Source organism: Salminus brasiliensis, chromosome 9 (assembly GCF_030463535.1).
Source record: "Salminus brasiliensis chromosome 9, fSalBra1.hap2, whole genome shotgun sequence".
NCBI classification, from domain to species: domain Eukaryota; kingdom Metazoa; phylum Chordata; class Actinopteri; order Characiformes; family Bryconidae; genus Salminus; species Salminus brasiliensis.
The window spans coordinates 8,320,329-8,346,393 of NC_132886.1; the positions used below are offsets into that span (position 1 = coordinate 8,320,329).

The 26,065-nt window shown below is 42.6% G+C and overlaps 2 protein-coding genes across 3 annotated transcripts in view; both read left to right on the plus strand.

Moving 5' to 3' along the window:
* cacna1eb (calcium channel, voltage-dependent, R type, alpha 1E subunit b) overlaps window positions 1-9,115 on the plus strand; it is an 89,992-nt gene extending 80,877 nt beyond the window's left edge. For both annotated transcript variants that reach the window (XM_072687279.1, XM_072687280.1), the window contains exons 41-45: window positions 629-678; window positions 3,419-3,524; window positions 5,010-5,100; window positions 5,210-5,367; window positions 6,378-9,115. In XM_072687279.1, the coding sequence (XP_072543380.1) occupies window positions 629-678; window positions 3,419-3,524; window positions 5,010-5,100; window positions 5,210-5,367; window positions 6,378-6,956 (984 nt within the window). In that variant the 3' untranslated portion in view covers window positions 6,957-9,115. The remainder of the gene's footprint in view (window positions 1-628; window positions 679-3,418; window positions 3,525-5,009; window positions 5,101-5,209; window positions 5,368-6,377) is intronic.
* Window positions 9,116-23,781: 14,666 nt separating this feature from the next.
* LOC140562270 (Fc receptor-like protein 5) lies at window positions 23,782-25,703 on the plus strand. The gene is made up of 5 exons (XM_072687771.1): window positions 23,782-23,826; window positions 24,335-24,593; window positions 24,686-24,964; window positions 25,199-25,447; window positions 25,579-25,703. The coding sequence occupies exons 1-5, from the start codon at window positions 23,782-23,784 to the stop codon at window positions 25,701-25,703; spliced, it is 957 nt and encodes a 318-aa protein (XP_072543872.1).
* Window positions 25,704-26,065: the final 362 nt, after the last annotated feature.

Genomic DNA, 26,065 nt, shown 5'->3' on the forward strand with positions numbered 1-26,065 from the left:
CTGTACAAACAGATTCAGCAGGAATTCAGAGCTCTCCTTTTACAGAAGAGAAAGTAATGAATAGCTGCAATTGGCAGATACAACTGGAATCCAGGCACTGAAACCTGGGGGAGCTCACTGAGTGGTGAAGTACGCTCTGAAAACAAGTGGGAAAAAAACAAGCCAAATTTAGCGACATGCTAAGTTCAATTAAAAGGGAAAGAAAGCAACCCTGGATGAACCAGTCTACTAAATGAGTCTGAAATCAGCCCTAAGACCATTCACTCCACTCTGTGCTCTCAGATATGAGGCTTTATCCTCTAAGCAGGTGTGATTTGAGCCTTAGTGAGCTGGACATTCCTGCCTACACATCGCTGTCCATAGACAGCTGGATCTCTGTCAAGTCCAGCTGCCTTTAACTTAAACGGATGGGTGCTTGTTTCATTCCTGGTTTGGCTGTTTTCGCTTATAAACGCTGAATGTTAGTTGAATGTCAGGTGAGCATCTATGAGGCATCTACGTATGGTTATAAAATAGCATTAGCATATTCATTCGTTCAGTCAGGGTGTGCAGTGAGTAATGATCTTTCACTCTTACACTCTCTCTCTCTCTCTCTCTCTCTCTCTCTCTCTCTCTCTTCCTTGCACAGTCAAGCAGTCCAGCCCTTCCTTTAATATCCCACAGTGCAGGCTCAGCCTTGTAAGTTTGCTCTTCCATGGCTTATGCTGTTACACATTGAAACTCATCTTGATGGCCTGAAACCAGGCTCAAATTCATCCATCCACCCATCTTCTTATCCACTACCTCCTGGTCAGAGTTGTGGTGGGTCTAGAGCCTACCCTAAATCACTTGGCGCAAGGCACCCATTACTGACATACAGCTCGTCTAGTTCCTGTAGAGAAGAAGTACTGACAATAGAATAGGGCTCTCTGGAGCAGATAATCATGAACCTATTTGCACCATGCCTCCTACTGCCAGGCATGGGCTAAAGAGGGGTGTAAAGCCCCCCAGCATTGAGCTGTGGAGCAGTGGAATAACTGTGTTATATGATGGTTGGTGCTCTATCCAATACTTTTGGGATGAATTGGGGAGTTAGGGATGAGGTTGGGTGGTGATCATCCAACTTCCTGACCTCACTGAATGCAATCAAATCCTAGCAGCAATGCCCCACCAAAATCTAGCAGAAGTAGCCTTCTTCCCTGCACAGTAGGGAGTTACTCCAGCAAAAGAAGGATACACTCTTTTAATACTCTTGATTACAGAAGAGACAATTAATGAGCAGGTGTCCCAATACATTTGTCCATAAATGACCAAGTAAATGACCTCTGTGGCTGTCCTCCGCCCTGTCTCATTCAGAAAGCCGTTAAGGCTGAAAAATGTCTTATATCTGTAAGGTAAATGATGAGCCAAATTGCTGTAGACTGGATAGGCCTATTAAGCAAACACTGGTGTACATCAGAATGTTCTTAAGAACAGTTAGGGAATAAGGCCCATTGAGTTTTCTTATGTTATGGGCCCTTTAAATCCTGCATCAGACTATCCACATTCACCGCTATATACAGGCAAGGTGAGGTGCAACTTGATAACTGAACTTCTACTGTTGCCCAAAGCACAATAGCTAAGTGCAAACCGCATACTTCAACCAGTACCTCAGAGCCGAGCACCATAAAGCCCAAACCCAACAGAAGGCATGAGAGACCACTCTCCCGGCTGTGGGGGTGTGGAGTATGTGAGTTGCATCACGAGTTGAGAAAGGGCTGTGTTAGCGCAGCAGTAGCTTTAAGCATGCCCACATTAGACCAGCAGTAAGCGTGCCATCTCCGCCTCTCACTCATGACCCAGCTGCCCACATGAGGGCAGGACACTGTCTCCATCAGGTGGCCTAGCTCTGACTATCAAACTGCGCTCGCTTCCAGAGCTACATGTATTTAATCACACTGAAACTGCCAGCAGTACATGAAATCTTACAAATGCTCTTTTTGGAAGTTTTGGAGTTGTTTGAGTTAACGAGCACATCTGGAACTAAGGGTAAATATCTCAAAGATGTTCTGATGATGCTTCACTGACATTTAGTACATTTACTGTAGACTTAATATCTTACTTCCATTAAGCAAAACTTAATCCTGCCTTACCTAAAACCTAACCCTGACTCTGTCCCTAATCATAACCTTAACCTCAACCCAAAACCTAACCCTAACCCTCACCCTGGCTCCAATCCTAACCATAACCTCAACCCAAAACCTAACCCTAACCCTCACCCTGTCCCTAATCATAACCTTAACCTCAACCCAAAACCTAACCCTAACCCTCACCCTGGCTCCAATCCTAACCATAACCTCAACCCAAAACCTAATCCTGACCCTCGTCCTGGCCCTAAACCTAACCTCTACCCAAACCTATTCCAAACCCTCGTCCTGGCCCTAACCCTAACCCTAACCTAATCCTGACCCTCGTCCTGGCCCTAATCCTAACCTCTACCCAAAACCTAATCGTAACCCTCGCCCTGGCCCCTTAATCTTGGTCTTAATCAGTTGAAACTAGTGTCAGCAGCAGGTCCAGAACAGCTGGTTGAGGATGTTAAGATGGTCTGTATTAGACCTGTTCTCAGGTGAACATCTGCAGACCTGAACTTGGAGCTGAACTCAGTAGTCTACTAAAGGCTCTTGATAATCTACTGAAGGTTCAGATGCTGCTACATTACTAAGATGAGGTTGATCTGTTACTGAGAGTCTGAGGCGTGTTTATTTCATCCGAGAAGGGCCACTCCAAAGAAAGTGCCATCCCAAGATTCGTACGGTGTCCCACCAAATTTACTGAGATACCTCGCAGTAACATGCTTGTTCATTCATAAAGGATCCTCCTTGTGTATTATTGTCTCGTTATGGTCTGTGTGAAAAGTAACCAATTTTAAAAACAAATGTCAATCAGTTTCCCTCATTTGGTCTGAAATCATTTAAAAGAATTAGGGACAGTTTCCTGGACAGGAATTAGGCCGAATCCATTAAAGTCATAAACTCAGTATATCCATGTAGTTTGTGTCGAGCATCTCTGAAAAATCATGCCTGCTTTTACTTTCACTTTTCCTTTGTCTTTTGAAACCATACTGTTTTTATCATTTATTTATTTATTTATTTATTTATTGTTTATTTATTGCTCCGATTCCTATTTTTCTGGGCCATTTTGACACCCAGACAGATCCTAAGTAATATAGTTGTCAGTGAGGTCATATTTGAAATGGTAAAAATACAAAGGTGTGCACAGAAACACAGGCAGAACTTTATGAATTAGACTTCATTACCTTGCCTTTTTCTGTACCTTATGGGCCCTAATGGACATATGGATTCTCTTTCCATATTATTTAAATGCTCTGACTAAACTGTATGCAGGGAAGCTTTGCTGTAGATGTTCAATTTACATGCACTTGTGATCTCTCCTGTAGAACCAGTGGTGGCTTTGTGGCTCTGAGCCCCATATCACCTCAGGAGCTCTTAATGCAGCCTGCCTCGCAGTGCCAAGAAGACAGTGAGGAAAACCAGGGCTCTATGGTAAGCTTTTTGGTATCCCCTGGATCGAGTACTGAAAGCGTTCCCCAAATCATATCCCGCCTTGGTCTAACGTCTGATAGAGATATTTCATCAGTAACAGAAAGCTATTTGAAAGAGTTTGGCTTACTGGGGACCTCAATGACCTGTATTTTTATGCAATTTGTATGGGAATTGAAACTATATATATATATATATATATATATATATATATATATATATATATATATATATATACTTTTTGTTCTGTATTGAGAATCAGACCCCTATAGCACACTATCTGTACCTGTACAGAAAGTAAGATAACAGGTCGCTAGTAGCAACAAAACTTATGAAAAATTATGAACTGTATTACTTCCTAAGCTCCCCGGACAAAAAACTAGTCACCTTCTGTGTTTAAGGTGGTAGTAACTTCAGGCATCCTGCAGATGGCGATGCATAAGGATGCTCAGGCTATAAATACCTGCATGGTGTGTGATGGGCTGCATTGATTGAGAAGAGGTGGTACAGTGCAGTGAGTGTCTCATTAGACGTGTGGGAAATGGGTTGCAAAGCAGATGTTAATGATTGGCAAAAAGGAGTGATTACATTTGGACGTGTTAAAGGCCATAGTGCTATTGGATCTGGTCGGAATATGCCTTTATCCTGCACATTCAGTGTTTTTCTTGCCCTAACTTAATTACATTCCTTTTAGAAAAGCTTGTTATTTAGCTGGTGTTGTGGAAAAATCTATCAATCAAATAATCAGACACACAGAGCCTTTGAGTAACATTTATTGAGCAAACTGGGTTATATATGATTCGTTGGGGCATGTGTTCCCCCTATATGGTTATAAAGTGGTTATAAGTGATATTATTGGCACGTTGGACAAACTCTGCGTAAATCAGACTAAATCCAGTATGGGGAAGCCGTCGAGACAGCATGTTTACCATCTAGCCTATTTTTGTGCTCTGCTGTAGATGTTAATAGCCGCTGTGGTTTCAGCTCACTTCTTGTTGCTGGCTGGCCCACACTCGCGCACCCAGCATACATCCTCTTTCACCTTGTGCGCATACTTGCACTTTAAGTGATCTTATAGGATCATCCTTTAGGAAAGCAAATATGCCAGGGCAGTGTAAGTCATGTAGAAACACTGGTTATGTAGATTAGGTGCATTTAAGCAGAAATAGCACCAGGAAATCACTCTTCAGGAGCACTACCGCAGAAGAAACACATTGGTTCTATAAAGAATCCATAATAATAGAGATTGTAATAGAGTGTGGAGGCCCTTTAAACATGACAAAGACCCTTTACATCAAATGAAGATTCTTTAGACCTTGTAAAGATTCTTCACACATCTGTGTTAATAACACGGTTCTTTATGGAGCCAAAAGTGTTCCTTCGATGGTATCACTTAATAAACCCTCTGTTATTTTTAAAAGTGTAGAAGGAAAGATGCTACCATGCTTTTTAGGTATTTCGCCAACTTTACTAATTGGTGTTGAACAGGCAGACGAGCAGGAAATGAATGGAATGTGGAAAGAAGAGCAGCCTCCTGAGCGTTTGTACCGACCCAGACACAAGAGCTACAAAGCTGCAAGTGAGTTCCCTTCCATTCCAAACAAAGGTCCATTCAGTGGCCCGAACACTTTATAAACTAGCGTATACTTGTGACATGGGTTTACTGACTATGTCCATTTCATTTGCAGTGTCCCATTCAGAGCAGTCCCACCTGGAACGAGGCCGATCTAAGGAGCAGCGCCACCTGTTGTCTCCAAAAAATTCCCGCTTTAACTCAAATGAGAGAAGTTCAAAGTCTTGCTCGCGATCTCCAAGCGAGGAAAGAAGGCAAGGCCACACCCGGCAGGTAAATATTTGCAAGGAATCTATTTGATGGTGCAGTTCTGAGTGTGAAACAGAGGCATATAATTACATACTGAGGGTAGAAGCTGTCTCTGAACTGGCTGGTTCTGGTCTTTATGTATTGTCACCGTCATGCAAAACCTTGTATCTCTGTATCTGGCAGTTCTTCTTTATATTGTGACAAAATTTTATGTGAATTTAAAGTTTGACATTTGATTAAAAGGGGAAAGCAAGCAAACCTGGATAAGGCAGTCAACTAAATGAGCCTGAGTGCTAAGTGCTAAGATCATTCACTCCACTCTGGACAGCTGGATGTTCCTGGCTGCACATCGATGTCCAACATCGTGACCTTACTGACTCCCCAGCCAGCATGCTTATGAGGGGCTTATGTGGGTGGAACATGGGCTAGGTGGGTTATAGGTGGGCATGGTCTCTAAATTAGTATTTCTATGTTTTTACTGGGACCTAGTTGGGCCCCATCATTACAGCCCTCCTTAATCTCACACTGGTCCCATATAGGCCCTGTATGCAGTGTACAACTCACAAGGGGCCCATACATAACCCCCCTGGTCCCATCACTGTCCGTGGTGGGCATCCATAGGTGGGGCCAACATGGAACCCATGGACAAAACTTTCTTGTTCCCAGTTGGGCTTACCATACAGACCCCACATGGGAATATTATCTGGGTCTCTTGTCAAGGAATGTAATTAATATCCTCACAGCAATGTTCCTCCGACAGTAGAGACAGTTACTCCAACAAAAGCAGGATAAGATTTCAGAGGGAGAGACCATGAACGAGCAGGTGTCCCAATACTTTTGTCCAAATAGTGTAGGTTGACCTCCTTTTCTAAATGCACTTTTGCAATATTTATTATTGCATATTTATTTGTAACTTCTTTCTTTTTTATTGATATTTGCTTGAGTGTTGCAATCCAGCACTGACCAGAGGAAGATAGGGTTTGAGCCTTGGTTCTTCTCACTATTTCTTTTGCTTTGCCTTTGTTTGTATTCAGGGCAACAGTTCGGACAGTCCTGTTCCCTCCACCTCAGAGTCCAGCACCCCGAGCGTGAAGCGCCGGCTGTCCCAGACACCTACGCACACACACCCTCACATCTCCTACTCGCCCCTGATTTGCCACACTCACCCTTCCTCGCAGGCCGACGATGAGGAGGAGGAGGAAGAGCAGAGCGGCCCACCCATGCTGGGATGCTGCAGCAATGCCCTGTGGGACGAGAATGCAGAGCAAGAGGTGGAAGTGAGGGTAGGAGAGGAGGAGGGGGATGAAGAGGGCACACGCTCGGAACAGGAAGAGTTTCTGGGCTCCAGCGTCCGCCGTTATCCCTCGGAACCCTATCTCGCCCTGCCGGAGGGTGACCACAGCCCGGACTCCTCCGCCCCCATGGAGACTCTGACCTTTGAGGCGGCGGTGGCCACCAGCCTGGGACGCTCCAACACCATCACCGCCTCGGTGCGCACCCGCTCCCGCCTGGGCTGGCAGGTCCCCAACGGACACTTCCGCAAACGGCTGGCCCAGAGCATCTCCGTCGGCGGCTGCGAGCCTCTCAGTGACACGGAGGACGATAAATACTAGGTTCTGTGAGGTGGCGATGCCGGGAAGCACTCTTAGGGACACAGGTGGATATCAAAGAGGACACTGATATCCCTCTGGAAAGGCAAGGGTGGCTGCAACCGGAGGCCGTGTGGTTGAATATACTTTATGTACAAGTCCAATGTGTTCAAGTAAAAACGGAGGAGTGCTGAGATTTTAACTTTATAAAACATTTAAGCAGTTGTATTGTCTTGTTTCTAAACTGAAAGTTCAAGTGGGGAAAACCTGTATATTCGGAAAACCAGGTGTGAACCAGACTGCAGAGCTTCATCGTCTGTAGGGGGATGATCGGCCGAGACAGTCTCTGAGAATCGCTGATCAATTTCAGTCGTCTTTTGCACAGTAAACCGTTTATATTGAAGTAGGCTATATGTTGCAGAGTTTGAAATTCGGGGTCCATGAATTCAGTCCTACTGCCACATTCATTTTCTCCATCCACCATGTTTCTGTTTAACAACACTCTTTAAACCATGCAACGAGACATTTTTGTGAGCTCATTCATCGGCTCGAGAGTAAGAGCGTGAATACCTTCACAGTATTGGATTCATTACAATTTCTAAACATTTGTACAATCTGAGAAATAAAAGAAACCAACTGACAGTGGACGGCATTCGGCATTTATTGAGGTGAAATATTACAGTGGCCATGAGTCATGGCAAGGTGCATATTCTTTAGACTTGCATGCATTTCCAATAGTGTGCAGTAGAGTGCAGGACTAATGCATATCCCTTTAAGTCAACCATTGAATATGCACTGACCTTCTAAGCAGTAAGGCCTGCCCCTCAGGGAACACCACTTCGGTGAGCGCACCAAATTCTTTGTGTTCAGATTGAAACCTTTGGTTGATTTGGGCTCTGCAGAAAGAAAAGTGGGTTTTTCATGGAAACAAGGGATGTCCTGAACAAGGTTTTGGGATTTTTTTTTTACCCCCAATCCAATCAGAGTCTCCTAATGCTGACAATTGGTTGATACTGGTCTGATCCAAATCAAAAGACTTCACAATTTTAGTACCAGTTTATGTAATCAGACTAAACCTGATTTACTTAGTTTAATTAGTTTTATTTACTGATTCACTTACTAAATGACTGTATTCTAAACTCTATAGTGTTTAATGTCTTACAGTCCAGTCTAACTGACCTACCCGACCAGTTCCTTTACAGCTCTGCCGTCAGATCACGTAGCTTGTGTGTGTGCATTAGCGTTAGCATTAGCCTCCTCCTCGGTTCTGAAAGTGCCGTTCAGAGCTGGTTTAGAACCGAAGAAAGGAGCCTGGTTCTCTCGCTCCTAGAACAGAGCATCTTCACCGTAGTTTGGTTTCTAACTAGGCGTTATTCCAGAGTAAAGATGGGAAGGGAGGAACATTAGATTTTCCCAAATGGAGATAATTGGATAAAATATGTCAGTGTTAATGGGTCTATGTTTTGGCAGCGTGGACAAACAGTCATCGCAGCGTCACGTTTACAGCAAGGCTGTGAGCTAACTCTAAGCTAAAGTTTTCCTCTTCCCCGAACTCTCCGTTCCACCTTAAATACTGCAGCAGTGACGCAGCAGTGACGCAGTGTCCACACCGTAACTGCAGCGCTATTTAAGGTGGAATGGAGAGTTAGCATTAGAACTGGTAACATCAACGCACTTACCGGTTCAAATACAGCTCGGTTTGGTTTTACTTACTGAAATAATGTCACAGATGAACTCTGTCTGGGGTAGTTTTTGAAGAAATTGGACGTTTGTCTGCAGCAGCTGCGGATCATGTCTATTAGGGTGCCTAGAGGACTATATACAACATACAATACAAACAACAAACCTAAAGATCAGAAGTGGATAGTATACTTAAAAGTATACATATACTTGATCGGTCCCAGAGTCACTGGATCGGATCGGGACATCCCTAATGAAAACCTAAAGAGCAATTTAACTGGTGGATATGCAATTTAACATGATGATGGGAAACAAACATGCACAGTGCTCCATCTTTTAAACAATGCCTTTACTTTCTGCACTGGTGAAGTTGACATTGGAAATGACTCACTCTTCTGATGTAACTCCAGAAGCCTGCAGGCAATTCACATGTAACTACCAACAGAAAAATAAAGATATTGATAACTGATTGTTATAGAGATTAAACTGTCGGCATGATGTAACCGCAGTGTCTTTACTCAATACTCTCATGTTCAACAAATCCCATTAAAACCTTCAGTCCCAACAGAAGAAGAGTTCAGCCTCACTGACATAAGGAACAAAGTTAGCGCTGACAGTCTGCTCAGCACAGCTGTTCTATGCCTCTCTAATCGACTTGCTTTTTCTCGGTCTACTGTCCTTCAACGGCCACCCACACATTACACAGATAAAACAACACGTTGGTGTAAAATGAGAGTGCAGGGCTTCAAGGTCAGTCAGTCTGGATGAGATATCTAGCTGGACCCTTGTTCAGATGCCACTGCGATCAAGGAACACTCATATGAGACTAGCAGATACTGGTATACTTCTTCATGGTCAGAACCAGCCCTCTGAATACACAATGTCTTGAAATTACTGCTGCTGAAGTTATCTAATAAAATGTATGCCACACATCCAAAGAGGTAATTTCAGTACAGTGAGTCAATATTTATGTAGTATTGCTGAAATTTAATAGTTGTAATTTTACTCAGGTAAACTGTTTAGATGGTAATGCTTTTTTATTTATATTTTAATTTAGACTTTAGAAATATACACTTCCTGTATTTTTTGATAAATTGTCTGGCAACGCACCCATACATCCATTTGAGCAGTCGTACAAAGTAACAAGGTATCAGTCAACATCTGCATTAATCTGAGACTCTAGATCAGTGGTGGGCAACAGGGGTCGGAGTCTAGCCCAGTTTGCGGATTTCCCTGCTCTAACAGAGCTACTAAATCAATTAACAGTTAAGTTAATTCCTGAGCAGGAAATCACAAAACTGTGAGGACCGGAATTGCCCACCCTTGCTCTAAGTGGTCTCCTGAGACCACCTTAAACAAATCTCTAAAAAGTGCAGCAGAAGGTAACATATCCCTTTGTTGAACCATCCCATCTAAGGCAGGCCTAACAGACTGGGGGAACACACAGCACAATTCCTTTACTGTTCCCCACCCACCGCTTCTACTCCTTGCTGTTCATTGGAATTAAACCCATGACCTTTGCATCCCAAGCCCAAATTCTCTAAGCAGCTCCATCCTCTTTCTGGCGACCCCAAGCTCAGTTTTAAAGCAGCAGTATGCAAGGATTGCCAATTCTTGCTCCTGGGCTCCCTCTACAGTCAGGAACTGGAACATGCGCTTTGAGCTACACTTAAAGGACACGCATGTCACATGAGCAATCACTGAAAGTGACAGAAGTATGTAGACTGAGGAGGTAGAGTAATATTGCAGGATTTGGCAGAAATATGACTAATGTTTTGCATAGTTCTCACAGAGATGTCCTGCGCCCTTTGATCAGTCAATACTACACAATACTGCTTTAACTAGTTCCTGCCTCAGCACGCCTGATCAAGCTTATCAGCAGTCATTCATGAGCTGGATCAGTGTTGGGGAAGGCAGTAGATCAAACAGTGTAGTGCTGTGCGCCCACGAAGACCACAAGGCTGTAGGGTGTCCCATTTCTCATACTGCCGCTTTAAAGGGTGTTCACAAGCATCCTCTATCCGCTCTTACTAAGCCCTTCGACAGGCGCTGCTATGAGGCAGACTGAACAGTGCCCTTAAACCCACAATTTCCTTTTAACAGTAGCTGTGGCCAATCCTAGCACGTGGGTTTTATCTGTGTGCAAAAGGTGCCTTTTCGAGTGTGACATCATGGCAGAGAAGAAAATGTTGAGGTGGGAGTTAAAAACGTTAATAATTAAATCTTTAATAGTAGAGATATCTAGAGATAAATCCTGCTAATATTTAGAACATCCAACAACGGTACTGAAAATTTTTTGACCATTAAAACATGACATTATAATGATTTTGCTTCACAACATTTACAGTCAGACCAAAGCTAACACTATGACCACACAGTTTGTGGAGCTTGGAGGTGGACATAAATGAGAGTAATATTTATTAGAAATAAAACATAAACAAACACAAACCAGAAACCAATAAATTACAAACTAAAGAACTAAACTAAAAAACTAAAGAAAAAAACAGACAGAAACCAAACAAACAAAGTTAACAAAAGAAACAGATACGACTGGGAACACTGAAACAAAGGGACTACTCATATTCAGACCAACAAGCAGCACCTGAGACCAACAACTGGACAAGGCCACAAAGGAGGCACAGGTGGGGACACTAATGACAAGGTGGGGCTAAGGTGCAGAGACACAAACAGAGCAGCACATGGGGGAAACCAAAACAAAATGACGGAAAGGCACAAACTGGACAAAGTGTGACATATGGAAACATTTTTACCTAAAAATATTAAAATAAAAAATTCAATAAATATAATAGGCAATAGGCAAAAGAATGAATGAAGAAGAAAAATCATAAAATTTAGAACATCTATGTAATGTTCTACCAACCAAAAACCTCAAAATACAGATTCATGAAATGTGACATTAATTGTTGTACTCCAATAAACAGTCCTTAGTCCAACTTGAACTCTCAGTGTGTGCGCATTAGCATTAGCATTAGCCTCCTCCTCGGTTCTGACTGCGTCGTTCAGAGCTTAGACCCAAAGAAGAAGCATGGTTCTCTCGCTGGTAGAGCAGAACCTGGCACTCTTGAGGACACGTGTACTATTGGTGCATATCTTGCTGATGTCCCCTGAGTGTGGACTCAGGAAGAGGACCACAAGGCTTAGGGCACGGGGGTCAGTTGTGAACGCAGGTGGGCAGGTGGCGACCTCAGCAACAGGAGAGAAACTGGGGGTTAGATGCCTTTATCAATGACACTTTAATCGTGAGCTCTGAGGGAGGAGAAAGTGCTGTTCCTTCACTTCCTTCCTTCCTTCTGTCCAACAACCAAGCCTGCTTTAACCTTAAAGCCACAGCTGCCTCTAAAGTGTCCTGCTCAAGGAACCAACAGTGGCAGCTTAGTGGCTGTGGGTATCACACCTATTCCTCTCTGGTAAAATGTAGTCACTGGGCCTAAACCCACCCAAATGTATGCATGTGCTACTATTGGGAAATGGCTTGAGACTATGTCTTAGGGCGTTTTTCACACCTATAGCTGGTTTGCTCTGGTCCGAATCAGTTCAAGAGTTTGGAAACTTGGAGCATTCCTCCTGGTTCACCAAAATGCTTCTTAAGACCTGCAGGCCTCAGTTACTTCCCTCAGTTAAGGTCAGTGTATGTAATTTTACAATAAGAAAGACACTGGCCAAAAATAACATCCATGGGAGAGCTGCAAGGCGCAAACCACTGCTGACCAAAAAGGAAACAGACTGTTGTCTTTTATCTGACAAAAAAACATCTAGATGACCCCCACGACCTTGGGGATAATATTGTGTGGACTGATGAGTCAGAGGTAGAACTTTTAGAAAGAAATAGACATTGCATCTGGAGTAAAGCTAAGACAAAATTCACTACATATAACAATGAGAACATCATACCAAGAGTCAAACATGGTGGTGGTAGTGTGATGGAGCCTGTAGGACCTGGGCGACTTATTTGAGAAAACCAAGAATTCTTTCCTTTATAAAATCCTGGAGAAGAATGTTTGAATGGCTGCCCCTTATGGTTAGCATTAATCCATGTACTTTACATTAATTCATTTAATACAGGAAAGTTACTTGAGGGCTGTATTCATCTATCAATACCCTGACAAAGTATCATCCATACAGCTGAAAATGTTTATATCCAAATATGGTAGCAAGTTATGAGAACGCTTTCTCTGCTTATTGGTCAGGCCTGTTTGGGGCGGGGCAAGAAAATTAATCCAGGAAGAAGCTCCTGTGTTCTGGACTAGTGCAGATTTCTGTGCAGATTATCATGGAGCAACAGCAGAGATGGTGTTTGTTCCGAGCTGTAGTAGCTAATTATCTGGGCAGTATACCAGGTTAACACCTGGCCATGGGAGTTGTTTACGTGGCTTCCGTACCACCTCATCCTACCAGAAAATGATCAAATACGAAGTTCAGTTTGCTCCCAGGGTGACAGACCTTTAAATCAATCAAATTAATGAATGTTAAACCATCAGTCTGACTAATACAAATGTTAAACTGCTGCTAACCAGAAGAGAAAAGCTGGTGAGCATTCGCTTAGTCAGCATATAGATAACAATCTGCTCACCACAGACCAAACCCAAGTATGGCTGACAGAAAGCCCAGAATGACTCAGACTAATGATCAGTCGACTGCTGTTGAGCTGAGTGTTTTCCCTTGTGGTTGTGGATCTGTAGACCACTAGTTAAGCTTGTCTTTGCTTAGCTAATCTAGCTCAGCAACAGATCCACCTAAACAGCCAGTCAGACAGTCCAGTATAGCTGCTGTTCCCTAACTGCTGAGCTACCAACACAAGCGTTGACCACAGAAACCAGTGTCTGAGAGAGTGAAGTTGAGCCACTGGTGTTGGGAGGAGCAGAAAGGCGAAACGAGAAACTGGTTCTGCTGTATTTGGACTCGTAGGCCGGCTATCTAGGCTTAGATACGTTAGCAAGCAGGCTTAACACACGTGTGTGTTCACTGCTAGGGATGGGTTAAAGGCAGAGGCTGAATGATGGCAGTGAAGTGTGCTGAATCTTAATGTTAACATCCAGCTTTGTGGCCAAGAAGGGCACGAAAAGGGCAGAGGGAGCTAAATGGATTAGTCTAATTTCACACCTCCCACTAACTGATGATCTGTTTGTACTTTAACTCCACCAAATCACTTTTAATGCTACTCACATCTCACTCTGGCACCTAGAAATAGTATCACACTATTGACATCATACTCTTTTTTAGCATAGCACATAGAAACACGCACTTCCCTAGTAAGACTTGTTATATGGCTTCTTGCTACCATATACAGCCATAGACACTTTCAGAGTACTGACACATGAATACAGCCCTTATCTGACTTCCCTATATTAAATTATTTAATATTGAGTATACGGGTTAATGCTAATTTGAGAGATCTCTTTCAAAGATGTTCCTCCTTTTAGTTGTCTTGAGGGTGAACGTCTCTCCCTGTCTCTCTCAGGCATGTGCGTGTAAAACACAGGAAGTGGAGAGTGTTTACCAGAGTGTACAACTGTTCAATCAGTCTATCAGTCCATCAGTCAGTACTGTGTCATCAGTCCATGCTCTGTAATACTCTGTAAGTAACTCTTCTCTTTATGTCTTCATCTCATACAGCAGAGTGAATATTTAGTCTGAGTTCAGTAATTGCCCATGTTTTACAGTCAGGGTCAAAAGTATTTGGACAGTGACATCATTTTTGTCATTTTGGCTCTGTACGTCACCCCAATTGATTTAAACTAATGCAATATTTTGCATTTTTTACTCTTAAGGAGTTCTCTGCAGTTTTTTACATGGTACCTCCATTTCCACAGACTCAAAAGTAATCGGACAATTAGCTGATCAACGGTTTGAGTATAGTAACAAATTACAGTGTTAAACGGGAGTTAAACAACACAGTTAGATACGGAATAAAGTAATGAGCCTATAGCATTGTATAATGCATAATGGTTGTATAATGTAAATGAGGCAAATACCATTAGAAATAAGAATAGCGCCAAAATACTCTCTGTACAGTACCTGCATAAAACCTGGGAGTTAGAAAGTATGTAAGGACAGATTAGAGTGAGTATAGGAAAAAAGGAGAGAGTGAGTGAGCACGAGAGAGTCCAGAATGCTTGTGACCCCCCCCTTGGGATTCTCTCTCTGTGAGATACTGTCTTATGGTCCTGATCAAATTGATAACTGTTAAACAAGAGCTGCCCGTATCAGGCAGCCCACCCAGTGACCAGTCATTTTAAGGAGGTAGCACCAAGTCACCCCACCTTAATGCGACCTCACCTGCATCCACCACCACAATATACAAACACATAAACACACAAACATATTCATCAGCTTTTATCCTTATGTTTTATTGTGCCATTCTTTTGGCAATTTTGTACAATCTGTAAATTAAATTTATAATATGCAGGAAATGTGACATTAAAATAAAATTTATTTTGTGATTTTAAATATATTTGTCATTTTAAAGAATATGTATAATAATATTATCTAATTATCGAGTCATACAGTGTTATTTTTTTTATTCTATTATGACCTTAATAAAGTTGTTTAGCCTCATTATGAAGGACATCAATAGAGCTGCAAAAAAGCAGCACAGCCAGCCAGTTAGTATTTAACATTCACTAGACAAATGGAAGAATGACAGCAATTAAGCATGTCCTTTACAGTCATTGTACCACCAAGGGTGATAGAAAGGTCATTGTTATAACCTGTACACAATGAAAGAGAGTCTGAATCCAGCTTACAGACTTTGACTTGGCCGTTCCAAAACATTACCTTTTACCGTTTTTTTGGCGGCTTGTGTGCTTAGGGTCATTGTCTTGCTGCATGACCCATATTCTCTTGAGATTCAGCTCACAGACAGATGTCCTGTCATTTTTTATCAGAACTTACTGGTATAGTTCAGAATTTATTGTTACATCAATGATGGCAAGGCATCCTGGCGCAGATGCAGCAAAACAGGCCCAGACCATGATCCTACCACCACTGTGTTTCACAAATGGGACGCAATGCAGCGTTGTCCTTTCCCCAAACTCTCATTTAAGCCAGAAAGATCTACTTTGGTCTCATCTGTCCACAGGACTTTGTTCCAATAGCCTCCTGGCTTGTCCATGAGGTATTTAGCAAACTGTAGTTTGGTGGAGTCCAGAGGGTTTCGTGACCTTTTCCAGCCGGTGGAGGTCCTCAGAAATCTCTTTTGTTCATGCTCTGATGCACTTCCGCAAACATGTGTTGTGAAGATCAGACTTTAATAGAATTTGGTTCTTTAAATAAAACCGGTCGCCCACTCACACCTAATTGTCACCCCATTATTTGAAAACACCTGACTCTAATTCCAACTTCAAATGAGTTCCTAATCCTAAAGGTTTACATACTTTTGTCACTCGCAGATGTGGTAGATGTGATATATGGAGCTTTTTTCTCTCAAGATAGTGAGTTTATTATTTTCATCCTTTTGTTTGATTGTTTGATTGTTTTTTGGGCTTGTGTAAAAATCTGATGACGTTTTAGGTCCAATTTATGCAGAAATATACAAAATTCACCACTGTAGACACATTTGGTCAAGATAATCCAAACATCTGATGACATTATTGCAGTATTTTATTTTATTAAAAAAAACACAAACAAATTAAACCATAATAAAAAAATGACAAATATTTTTGGATGGCAGAGATAAAGTGAAAAAAGTTTCACTGTCTGTTTCCTTTTTGGTCAGCAGTGGTTTGCACCTTGCAGCTCTCCTATGGATGTTATTTTTGCCTAGTGTCTTTCTTATTGTGGAATCGCATACACTGACCTTAACTGAGGCAAGTAACTGAGGCCTGCAGGTCATCTTTAGATGTTCATCTGGAGTCTTTTGCAACCTCCTGGATGAGTCAAAGATGTGCTCTTGGTAAAATTCTGGTAGGCCGGCCACTCCTGGGAAGATTCACCACTGTTCCGAGGTTTCTCTGTTTGTGGATGATGGCTCTCTTTGCAATGGTTTTATAACCCTTTCCAGACCAGTTGAATTAGGGTCATGTTTTGAACATGGCATCACATGCTGCTTTATCCAACAAGGTGCTTGGTAAAAAAACAAATACCTCAAAGATGAAAGAAAACCAGTGTCGTGGCTGGTTAGGCCAGACACAGAGGGACGAACACTCGCAGAGATGGATCCAATGCAAGTACTTTATTAACAGAAAAGGGGTGCAACACAGAGGGTAAACGAAAGCAAGCAATGCAGCAACTAAAGTGACTAAACAGAAAAACAGCGTAAACTCGACAACTAAAACGGGCGAACACAAAAGCACACCTGAGACCGGGAGGGTGGGGGTGGGGGTCAGTCTGAGACCTCTGGGAGTTGAGCTGGGTGAGCTGGTGAGGGAGAACTGGGAACAACACAAAACAACCTACCAGGCAATGCCTGGGGAGATATTACACAAACAGGGAGAAGAGAGCTGGGGAACCAGCTGCAGAACCATAAACAGCTAGGCCGACCAAACCTGGAGACGCGAAGTGGAAGAGGCTCGTCTAGCAGGAGCGAGAGTCACGAATGTATGACGCGGACCTGACAACCAGCAACATGTTTGGCTGGAGACTGTCAATTTTATTACAACGCCAACGTGTTTCAGCACTCAGGCCTTCATCAGGGTTAAAAGGCAAAAATACCACAAATACCACTCTTTGTAAACTACACAACTAATCAGCAACACAGGGTCATGAAATACAAGATCCTGCAACCAGTCTGTTTGCTCTCCAAAATCATGTTTTATCATGAAAACACTTGAAAGAGCTGATGCGATGCCGTGCACGAGACACATTCAGTTATTTCACAGATGAAACAGGAAAGAATATGGACCCTTGGTTTATTCCTCACCCCATGTCCAGCGTTCTCATTGGCTGTAGCTAGTCACAGCACTGACTTCCAGTCTCAACACTTTTCACACTACCAGATTAGGTGAGCTATGAGGTATTGTCACGTGAACCACAGATTACACAAGCAGCTGTTGACTCTCAGAATCAGAAAACTGATGCTGTTGTAAGATTTGAGTGTGTCAGGCCTCTTCCTGTCTCAGGCCCCTTTAGTTTCCTCCAGTTTCAAGAGTCTTCTGACGGTGTAAGATACTTAACTCACCACACTGTTTTACAGCACTGTACATATAGAAGAGTACTGAGTATGGGCAGCACTCAATAAGAAATAATAATAATAATAATAATAATAATAATAATAATAATAATCTTCATTCTGGCATATAATAGCATGAAACTTAACTTAACTGAAACTTAAACAATAAATAAAATAAGTATATTGATAGCAACATCCACCATCTATCTAAATAATCTACCTTTCAGAACAACAGCATGAGTTACCTGAAGTTTTCCCCCAGTTTTTTATTGGGTGGGAATACAGCCTGTTTGTGTTGTCAGCCCACCTGTAGTGATTACTCTGTTATTTGCAATGGCATTTTGATGCAAGAGATTATTAAAGAGTTATTAAAAAATAACTTGAACAGTTGTAAAATTATACAAAATTATTGTAATAGTAGGTAGTTTCATAATAGGTCAGAGGTCGGACCCACCTATCAAGTCTAGTGATTCTATGCCTACTACTACTATGTATTACAATGTGTTGCAGTGTATTATAGACTGTGTGAAGGAGGGTGGGTGTAGGACAAACTAGGCCTTTTTAAATATATGAATGTATAAATATATTTTACATTAATGCACCATTTCTGTCTCTAATTTAGGGCTGATTGTACTCATCCACTGTGGACAAACTCAAGGTGAATCTTATTTAATTTGTATTTATGTATATTTGCATATCCCTGTTGTCCAAATGTTGTCTTTGTTTTCTTTGTCAATTTTTTTTCCATGGTTTGAACCCTGAGCTGCGTCTGTACACTGTGTAAATCATTCTGGAGGAACAGACCAATAAAAATGCTCTAAATGTTAAGATTGTTAAAAGTTACCTTCTCCTGTAAAGTCACCATTTTGGAGTGTTTTTAATTGGACAGCGACGATTTTTTGTTTACATTTAATAGAGGAATATGAAAGATGGCTGTGGCACAAGCAAAGCCATGGTCACAAGGCCTGGTTGGCGTAGCCACCTGTTGTCTGATATCTAGAGTCTGTTGGTGATGTTCTTCTCTCCAGACTTCTCATTCTCTGATGTTTACATACAAACAAACACTACTGGTCAAAAGTTTTAGAACACTTTTAATTTTGGCAGTGAGCACTGACTCTCTTACTGTCACTCCACCTGCAGTCAAACCTGCAGCTCTCTTCCTCCCTTCTTCACCGCTGAAGTCCAGACACTTGGTCCAGTGCTAAGCTGAGCTATAAGGTGTTGCCATCTGAGCCGCCAATCACACAAACAGCTGTTCACTCTCAGAAACTTGTCTTCTGATGCTGAGGTGGATTTGAGTGTGTCAGACCTCTTCCTGTACCAGACCTCTTTAGTTTCCTCCAGTTTCCAAGAGTCTTCTGATGGTGTAGAAAGCTGAACTCGCTACAATCAAGGCAAGACACCCATATTCACCATTAGTGCTGGCCACAGATGAAATTTGGTTTCCACCTTAAGCCCATCTGTGCAGTGAACCCACACACATACACACCAGTGAAACACACACAGCGACAGTGAGCACACATGCCCAAAGCGGTGAGCAGCCATTTCTGCAGCGCCTGGGGAGCAGACAGGGTGAAGGGCCTTGCTCAAGGGCCCAACAGTGGCAAGAGCTCCACTTTAAGGAGTTACATTTACATTTACATTTACATTTAAGGCATTTAGCAGATGCTCTTATCTAGAGCGACTTACAAAAGTACTTTGCTATTTACCCAAGAAAAACCTCAGCTAGTTTAAATAGAAAAAAAATTTAAGATACCTCTACATTTAGACTCTACTAAACACAAGTCAGTAAGGAGACCACTCTGCTATTCGCCCAAGTACTCTCAGAAGAGGTGGGTCTTCAGTTTGCGTTTGAAGACAGCGAGCGACTCGGCCATTCAGACACCCAGAGGAAGTTTGTTCCACCACTTTGGTGCCAGGACAGAAAAAAGCCTGGGCACTTGTCTTCCGTGGATTTTGAAGGATGGCGGGTCGAGCCGAGCCGTACTTGAAGCTGGAAGGGCCATCAAGTACGGAGGGGCTGGTCCGTTCTTGGCTTTGTAGGCCAGAGTCAGGGTTTTAGAGTTAGAATGTCATTTTCTAGACATTATGGCTACATTCACACAGCAAGTAAACGTGGCCCAAATCCGCAGACACTTTTCTTTGTGATATTGAAATCCGATGTTTTATCCGATATGCTGCAATGCGATTCATGTTTCTTTTGCGTCAGTTCCCTTCAGAGGAGAGGGAAAATTGGACGACAGCAGTGAAGAAGGTTTTCAGTGGCAGGACAGCGAGGTAACAGACCTCATAAATACATTAAGCAGCCACCTCTACGTAATATGCCCATCCCTGGGGGTATGTGCCCAACTCAGCAATGAGATTTTGAAGACATTTTAATGCACTGGAATACACAAAGCTGTAAAAAAAAATCAATCCTTAGTCCACCAGATCCATGAAGCACTTTGTAGTTTTGGCCACCAGATGCCACTAATGTGCATTGTGTTTTGAAGCATGACAAATGAACCTTATTTTCAATACAGTTAGGACTAAAGTCCCAGTGCCTCAGAAAGCTTGGGTTTGCCATGCCTCATAAATATACTTCCACACACCACAGGTATACCCTTATGGTACACAGTGCTAGTTATGCTTTGTGTCGTATATTAAATGAGAATCTGAATGACTCAATCATGAAAACTTGATTAAACATTAGAGAAATATTAGAAAGATCTCATATCCGTGATGCAACAGCTTGTTGTGGTCAGTATGACAACTGGGTCTCAGGACCTTGAGAAGGATCCACATGGAGGTTTAAACTTTTCAGGCACACAGAGATGTACAACATGTACGATTTTATTATCTGAGGGGGTCAAAGGTCTTTTCCATTTAATACTTAATTTGCTCATTGATTTCCTTGTCTTGTCATTTTTTTCAGTGCTAAAGATAAAATCACGGTTCTTCTTTTAGGTCCAAAAGACTAGAAATAAACTTTCAGACTTAATGTTAATGATGCTTCTATTATTCCTGGTCCAGCAGCTAAAAATCTTGGCGTCATATTCAACTCAGATTTATCATTTGAGCAACATATAGCTAATATTAGTAGGACAGCCTTTATGCAGCTTAGGAATATCGCCAAACTAAGAAACTCTTATCTCTACAGGACGCAGAAAAGCTAGTACACGCTTTTATTACCTCAAGGCTGGAATTACTGTAATGCACTACTGTCAGGTTGTTCCAGCAGGAACCTCAAAAAACTTCAGCTGGTTCAAAATGCTGCAGCCAGAGTCCTTACTAAAACTAGACAATCTGACCATATCAGTCCAGTTCTATCAGCACTTCATTGGCTCCCAGTTAAATTCCGTATTGACTATAAAATTCTTCTATTAACATATAAAGCCCTACATGGCCTCGCTCCTGAGTACCTGCGGGATCTTATTACATATTAGGAACCATCAGTAATACTTAGATCTCAGGGTGCTGCTTCTTAGTAGTTCCCAAATTTCAATTGCAGGGGGAAGAGCCTTTTCTTATAAAGCCCCCCCAACTCTGGAATAACCTTCCAGATAATGTTCGGGACTCAGACACACTCATCTGTTTAGTTTAGCTTTTGGTAATTAATGTTTCCCCTTAGATAAAGGTTGCAGGTCCAGGGGTTCACAGACACAGGGAATTGTAGTACACTGAAATGCTGGAGCTGTCGTCTCTCTGTTGGCACGCGATCACAGGTTTGTGGACGGTGGAGCAGATGGACGCTAGCGTTGCAGGGTGCTCCCATGTCTGTGTTACCTTCTGACTTTCTCCTTTTACCTAGGCTGTTATAGTCAGACCTGCCGCAGTCGTCACACACACTCTGATACTGCTCAACATTCTCTGCTCTCCATAAAATCCTCTCAGAACTAACTCTGTCTCTTTACCTTCTCTAAGTAAATGGTCACACAGCCCAACCTGCTGAAAGATTGCCCACTAAGGTCCCCTCTACATGCGTCAGACCAGCTGCACACCCTCCTACCACTGCTACCAGCCTAATGACCATGTTAAACCTAAATGGACTCTTAACTATCTGCCACTATTAACATCACCACTATTACCCATCATTACTCTGACCATCACTGCCATGACTAGCATTGTAGATGACTCCACCCACCCTTCACACAGACTGTTCTCCCTCCTGCCATCAGGAAGAAGGTACCGCAGCATCCGGTCCAACACGACCAGACTCTGCAACAGCTTCTTCCCCCAAGCCATCAGACTCCTCAACACAACTCAACTTCTGAACTGATATCTTTCTGGTACATGTACACTCTCCCTCTCTCTCTCTCTCTCTCTCTCTCTCTCCCTCTCCAACCATTTACACCAGGAAAAAAGGGGAAGCATTTTTGCACAAAGCATTGCACTAATAACTTTACTTTATTACCTCACTGGACTCTATTTATTACACATTGCACAATTTGCACACTACCGGCAATTATTTATTATTCTCTGGTCTGTACTGTGTTGTATTGTCTGTCCGCACTTGTTTCTTTGTGTTGCACTTGTGTCTTGTATGCACTGTCTATGTTGCACCATGGTCCTGGAGGAACGTTGTTTCGTTTCACTGTGTACTCTGTATGTAGTTGAAATGACAATAAAACCCACTTGACTTGACTTGACTTGACTATATTAAGTTCTACTACACCATGATTATTATATTATGATTATAATAGTTCAACAGTATAGATGTTTTGGTAACTTTTATCAATAATTAATAAATAGTTCTGATCAGAGGAGGACGGGTCGGGTCCCCCTTGTGAGTCTTTGTTCTTCCCAAGGTTTCTTCCTCCAGCTCTGAGGGAGTTTGTCCTTACCACTGTTGCTGTTGGTTGCTCACTGGGGGTCTTGGATTTTTTTATGTCTTCTTATGTTATTTATTATTTATTTATATCTTTTCTGTCTTTTACTACTTACTGATTGTGTAACGCTGCTTTGTGACAACACCAGTCATAAAAAAAAGCGCTAGAGAAATACATTTGATTTGATTTGGGTTATGGACAGGAAGTGCTTTTATTTTTGCAAGAGAAGCTCAGTAATCTTGATATCAGCTTAAAACAGCTATCAGATTTCAATGGTAGTAGGATGGAAAGTGTTAGTTCAGGGTACAGGTTAGTTCATGTGTGATCTCTAACACTTCATGGTCTGAACTGTGCTCTTCATCTCCAACTGCAGAAACACCTAAACCTGAACTCTCATCCAGCTTTAAAGGAGCTGCACTGATAGGAAACCCAGTGACTCTGTACTGTAAACTGGACCAGTCTGCTGGATGGAGGTTCCCCTGAGAATGAGACCACCACTGAAACACACTCCTTCACCATCAGATCAGTTAGTGTCTCTGATGGAGGTCAGTACTGGTGCAGAGCTGGGAGAGGAAACCCAGTCTACTACCCTCAGTACAATAACAATAATAATAATAATAATAATAATAATAATAAGGGTAATCCCCCTGCACCATACCTAACTGTAATATAGAGTATGTTAATTGTTCCTTCCTGGATCAGGGCCTTGTTGTTGCAGAAAGGCTTGAGTAATCTAATTATCTCCAAAGCTCGGATATCATGAGGCGAACAGGCCTGAGGTAAAGATCCTGACAAACTCCATCCAAAAAACATCCCAAAAGGGTTACTGGGGCCTGCCGTTAGAGCCAGGGCTGGGGGTGGTGTACACAGGCACATTCAGGCTCACATGTCCTCAGCTGGCAGCCTCACAGTTGGTGTTTGTCCTGGTAGACGAGAGGGTCTCCTCATTGCGACTTCGTGTTGTAGAGAGGAAAACTCTTATATGCGCCCAACAGCAATTCAGAATTCTGCCTTCTTTAAGAAAGTGAGTGTGCCAAACCCTGTGCCAAAGGTCAATGATTGATTTCATCAGGCCATTTGTTTTGGACACTTGGATGCTGAGCTGTCAACTGATCACCATCTGGTGGTGAGTTAGGTCATGAAGGGGGGAAACAAGTAGAGACAGTCTGCCAGGAAAGATTGGCAGAAACCTCCAATCAAAAGGATTTCAACTTTATCGGAGGAGGCTGGGGACATGGACTCAGAATGGACTCTGAAGACCTTCATCAAGGAAGCGGCTGTACAGAGCTGTGGCCAAAAGCTTGTTGAACCCACAACTGCAGTAAAGCTTATGCCATCAAGCATAAGAAGGAGGCTTTCTAAGCTTGGTTGGCTCGGGGTACTCTCGATGTTGCTGAAGGATACCTACAGCTTTGGAAGTGGCAGAAGAAAAATCCAGGTCATGGTAGGAGATTTGGAGAGGGAGGTTTGGAGAGGCCATGGACAATGACTTTTGGGCAGCCTCAAGGAGGTTCTGGAAAATGCTCTGACAACTCAGAAGGGTACGGAGAAATACTCTCCAAACTGTGCTCAGTAAGAACAGTGGAGCTCTGAACTCAGCTAAGGAAACTTTCAGGAACTTCTAAACTTGAGAAACATGCATCCTGTCCAGAAGGTAGGGCTGGAGGCTACTGGCGAGTCAGGCACTGGGAGCGAAAGAGATTTGCCGGAAGTAGCTAAAGGCTCTGAACGTAGGTGGGCTGTGTTGGTTGGCACACCATTTTCCCCATACGTGCTAATAGCACTAGTGCATAGTATACAACTGGCTGACTGAAGGAGACTCAGTGACTCTAAGCTGTGGGGTCAAAGGCTCCTCTAGAGGCTGGACATTCAGCTGGTACAGAGATAATGGTAGGCTCCTCTCAGAGATCAGCAGAGGATCTGGAGGCTCCTACACACTCAGCCCTGCTGCTCTTCATCACACAGGAGTTTATGTCTGCAGAGCAGAGAGAGGAGACCCAGCTTATCACACACAGTACAGCAATCCACAACGTCTATGGGTCGCTGGTGAGGACATATTGCACACATCACACCTGGATTTATTGGTCAATGGTTCAGATGTCCTTTTTTTGGTTTATCTCATCTTCTGCATCTTTCAGCTGCGTCTCCTCCAGCATCTCTGATCATCAGGCCCAACAGATCTCAACACTTTAGTAATGACTCTCTCTCACTGAGCTGTGAGGGACAGAATAACTCTACTGAATGGAGAGTGAGACGATATGCACTCAGTGAGAGGGGGTCAGATTGTTCATCAGGCTGGGGATCAGCTACAGAATCTAAAAGCAACATCAGCTCCCTCTCCTCATCCCACACTGGAGTGTACTGGTGTGAGTCTGAATCAGGAGGGAGCAGCAACCCTGTCAACATCACAGTGCACAGTGAGTCTACAGTATACAGTATACCACTAACAGGACGTTTAGTAGCAGTGGAGCTAAGATAGTAATCCTCAGATTCCAGAAAGAGGTCCTCAGATCCTTGTTCTTAATGAGACGTGATGTGAACAATATTTTAGCAAATACTGTTTTTAAATATTTAAAATAAATATTGACGACTATTAGAGGTTTCAGTGTAATAGTGATCATTGTATTGTCCACACTTTCTGCTTCCTGCAGATGGTTCTGTTATTCTGGAGAGTCCTGCCCATCCTCTAAATAAAGGAGATCCTCTGACTCTACACTGTTTATATCGCCACACAAAGTCCTCAAACCTCACAGCTGATTTCTATAAAGATGGATCACTCCTCCAGACCCAGACTACAGGAGAGATGACCATCCATACTGTCTCAAAGTCAGATGAAGGTCTCTACCACTGTAAACTCCCAGAGGGAGGAGAGTCCCCACAGAGCTGGATCTCAGTCAGAGGTTTGCTGCTGTTCACAAAGCAGTGCAATAATAAACACTGTTAATATTACCTTAAGAATTTATCCATCCATAGGTGTTTGGTGTGTGTGTGTGTATAAGTGTGTGTATATTTTCATGTCTGTCCACTTCAGGAACCTCATTCTCAGTGCTCAGTCTGCTCATCAGTCTAATGGCAGCTTCTCCGTATCTGCTGGTGACCATCATACTGGGGGTCAAATGCTACAGAGCTCGAGGTAAGAGCTCACAGGCTTCCTGAGGGTCACTTTGAAGAAATACACTTTCAGCCTCACTGAGACTGAGATTTGTTTTTAGCCTGAAACTGAAAATAACATTTAATTAAAGACTAATTGACCTTATTTTCTTCATTATATATTTCACAGCTAAGCCTGATGGAAAGAACAGAACTCATGCAGTGATAGAAGCTGAAGAGTCTCTTTGACTGTCGGATGAATTGTGCTTTAAACCCATAAGTATGGTTAAGGATTGCTTCATTTTGCAGAATGTGTGATGAACGTAAAGCAGCAAATTTGTTTTGATAAGTTTGCTTAGTAGTAAAAAAGAACTGTGTTCATCCTTTACACTTTTATGTATATGCTCTTATATACTTACTACATTTTT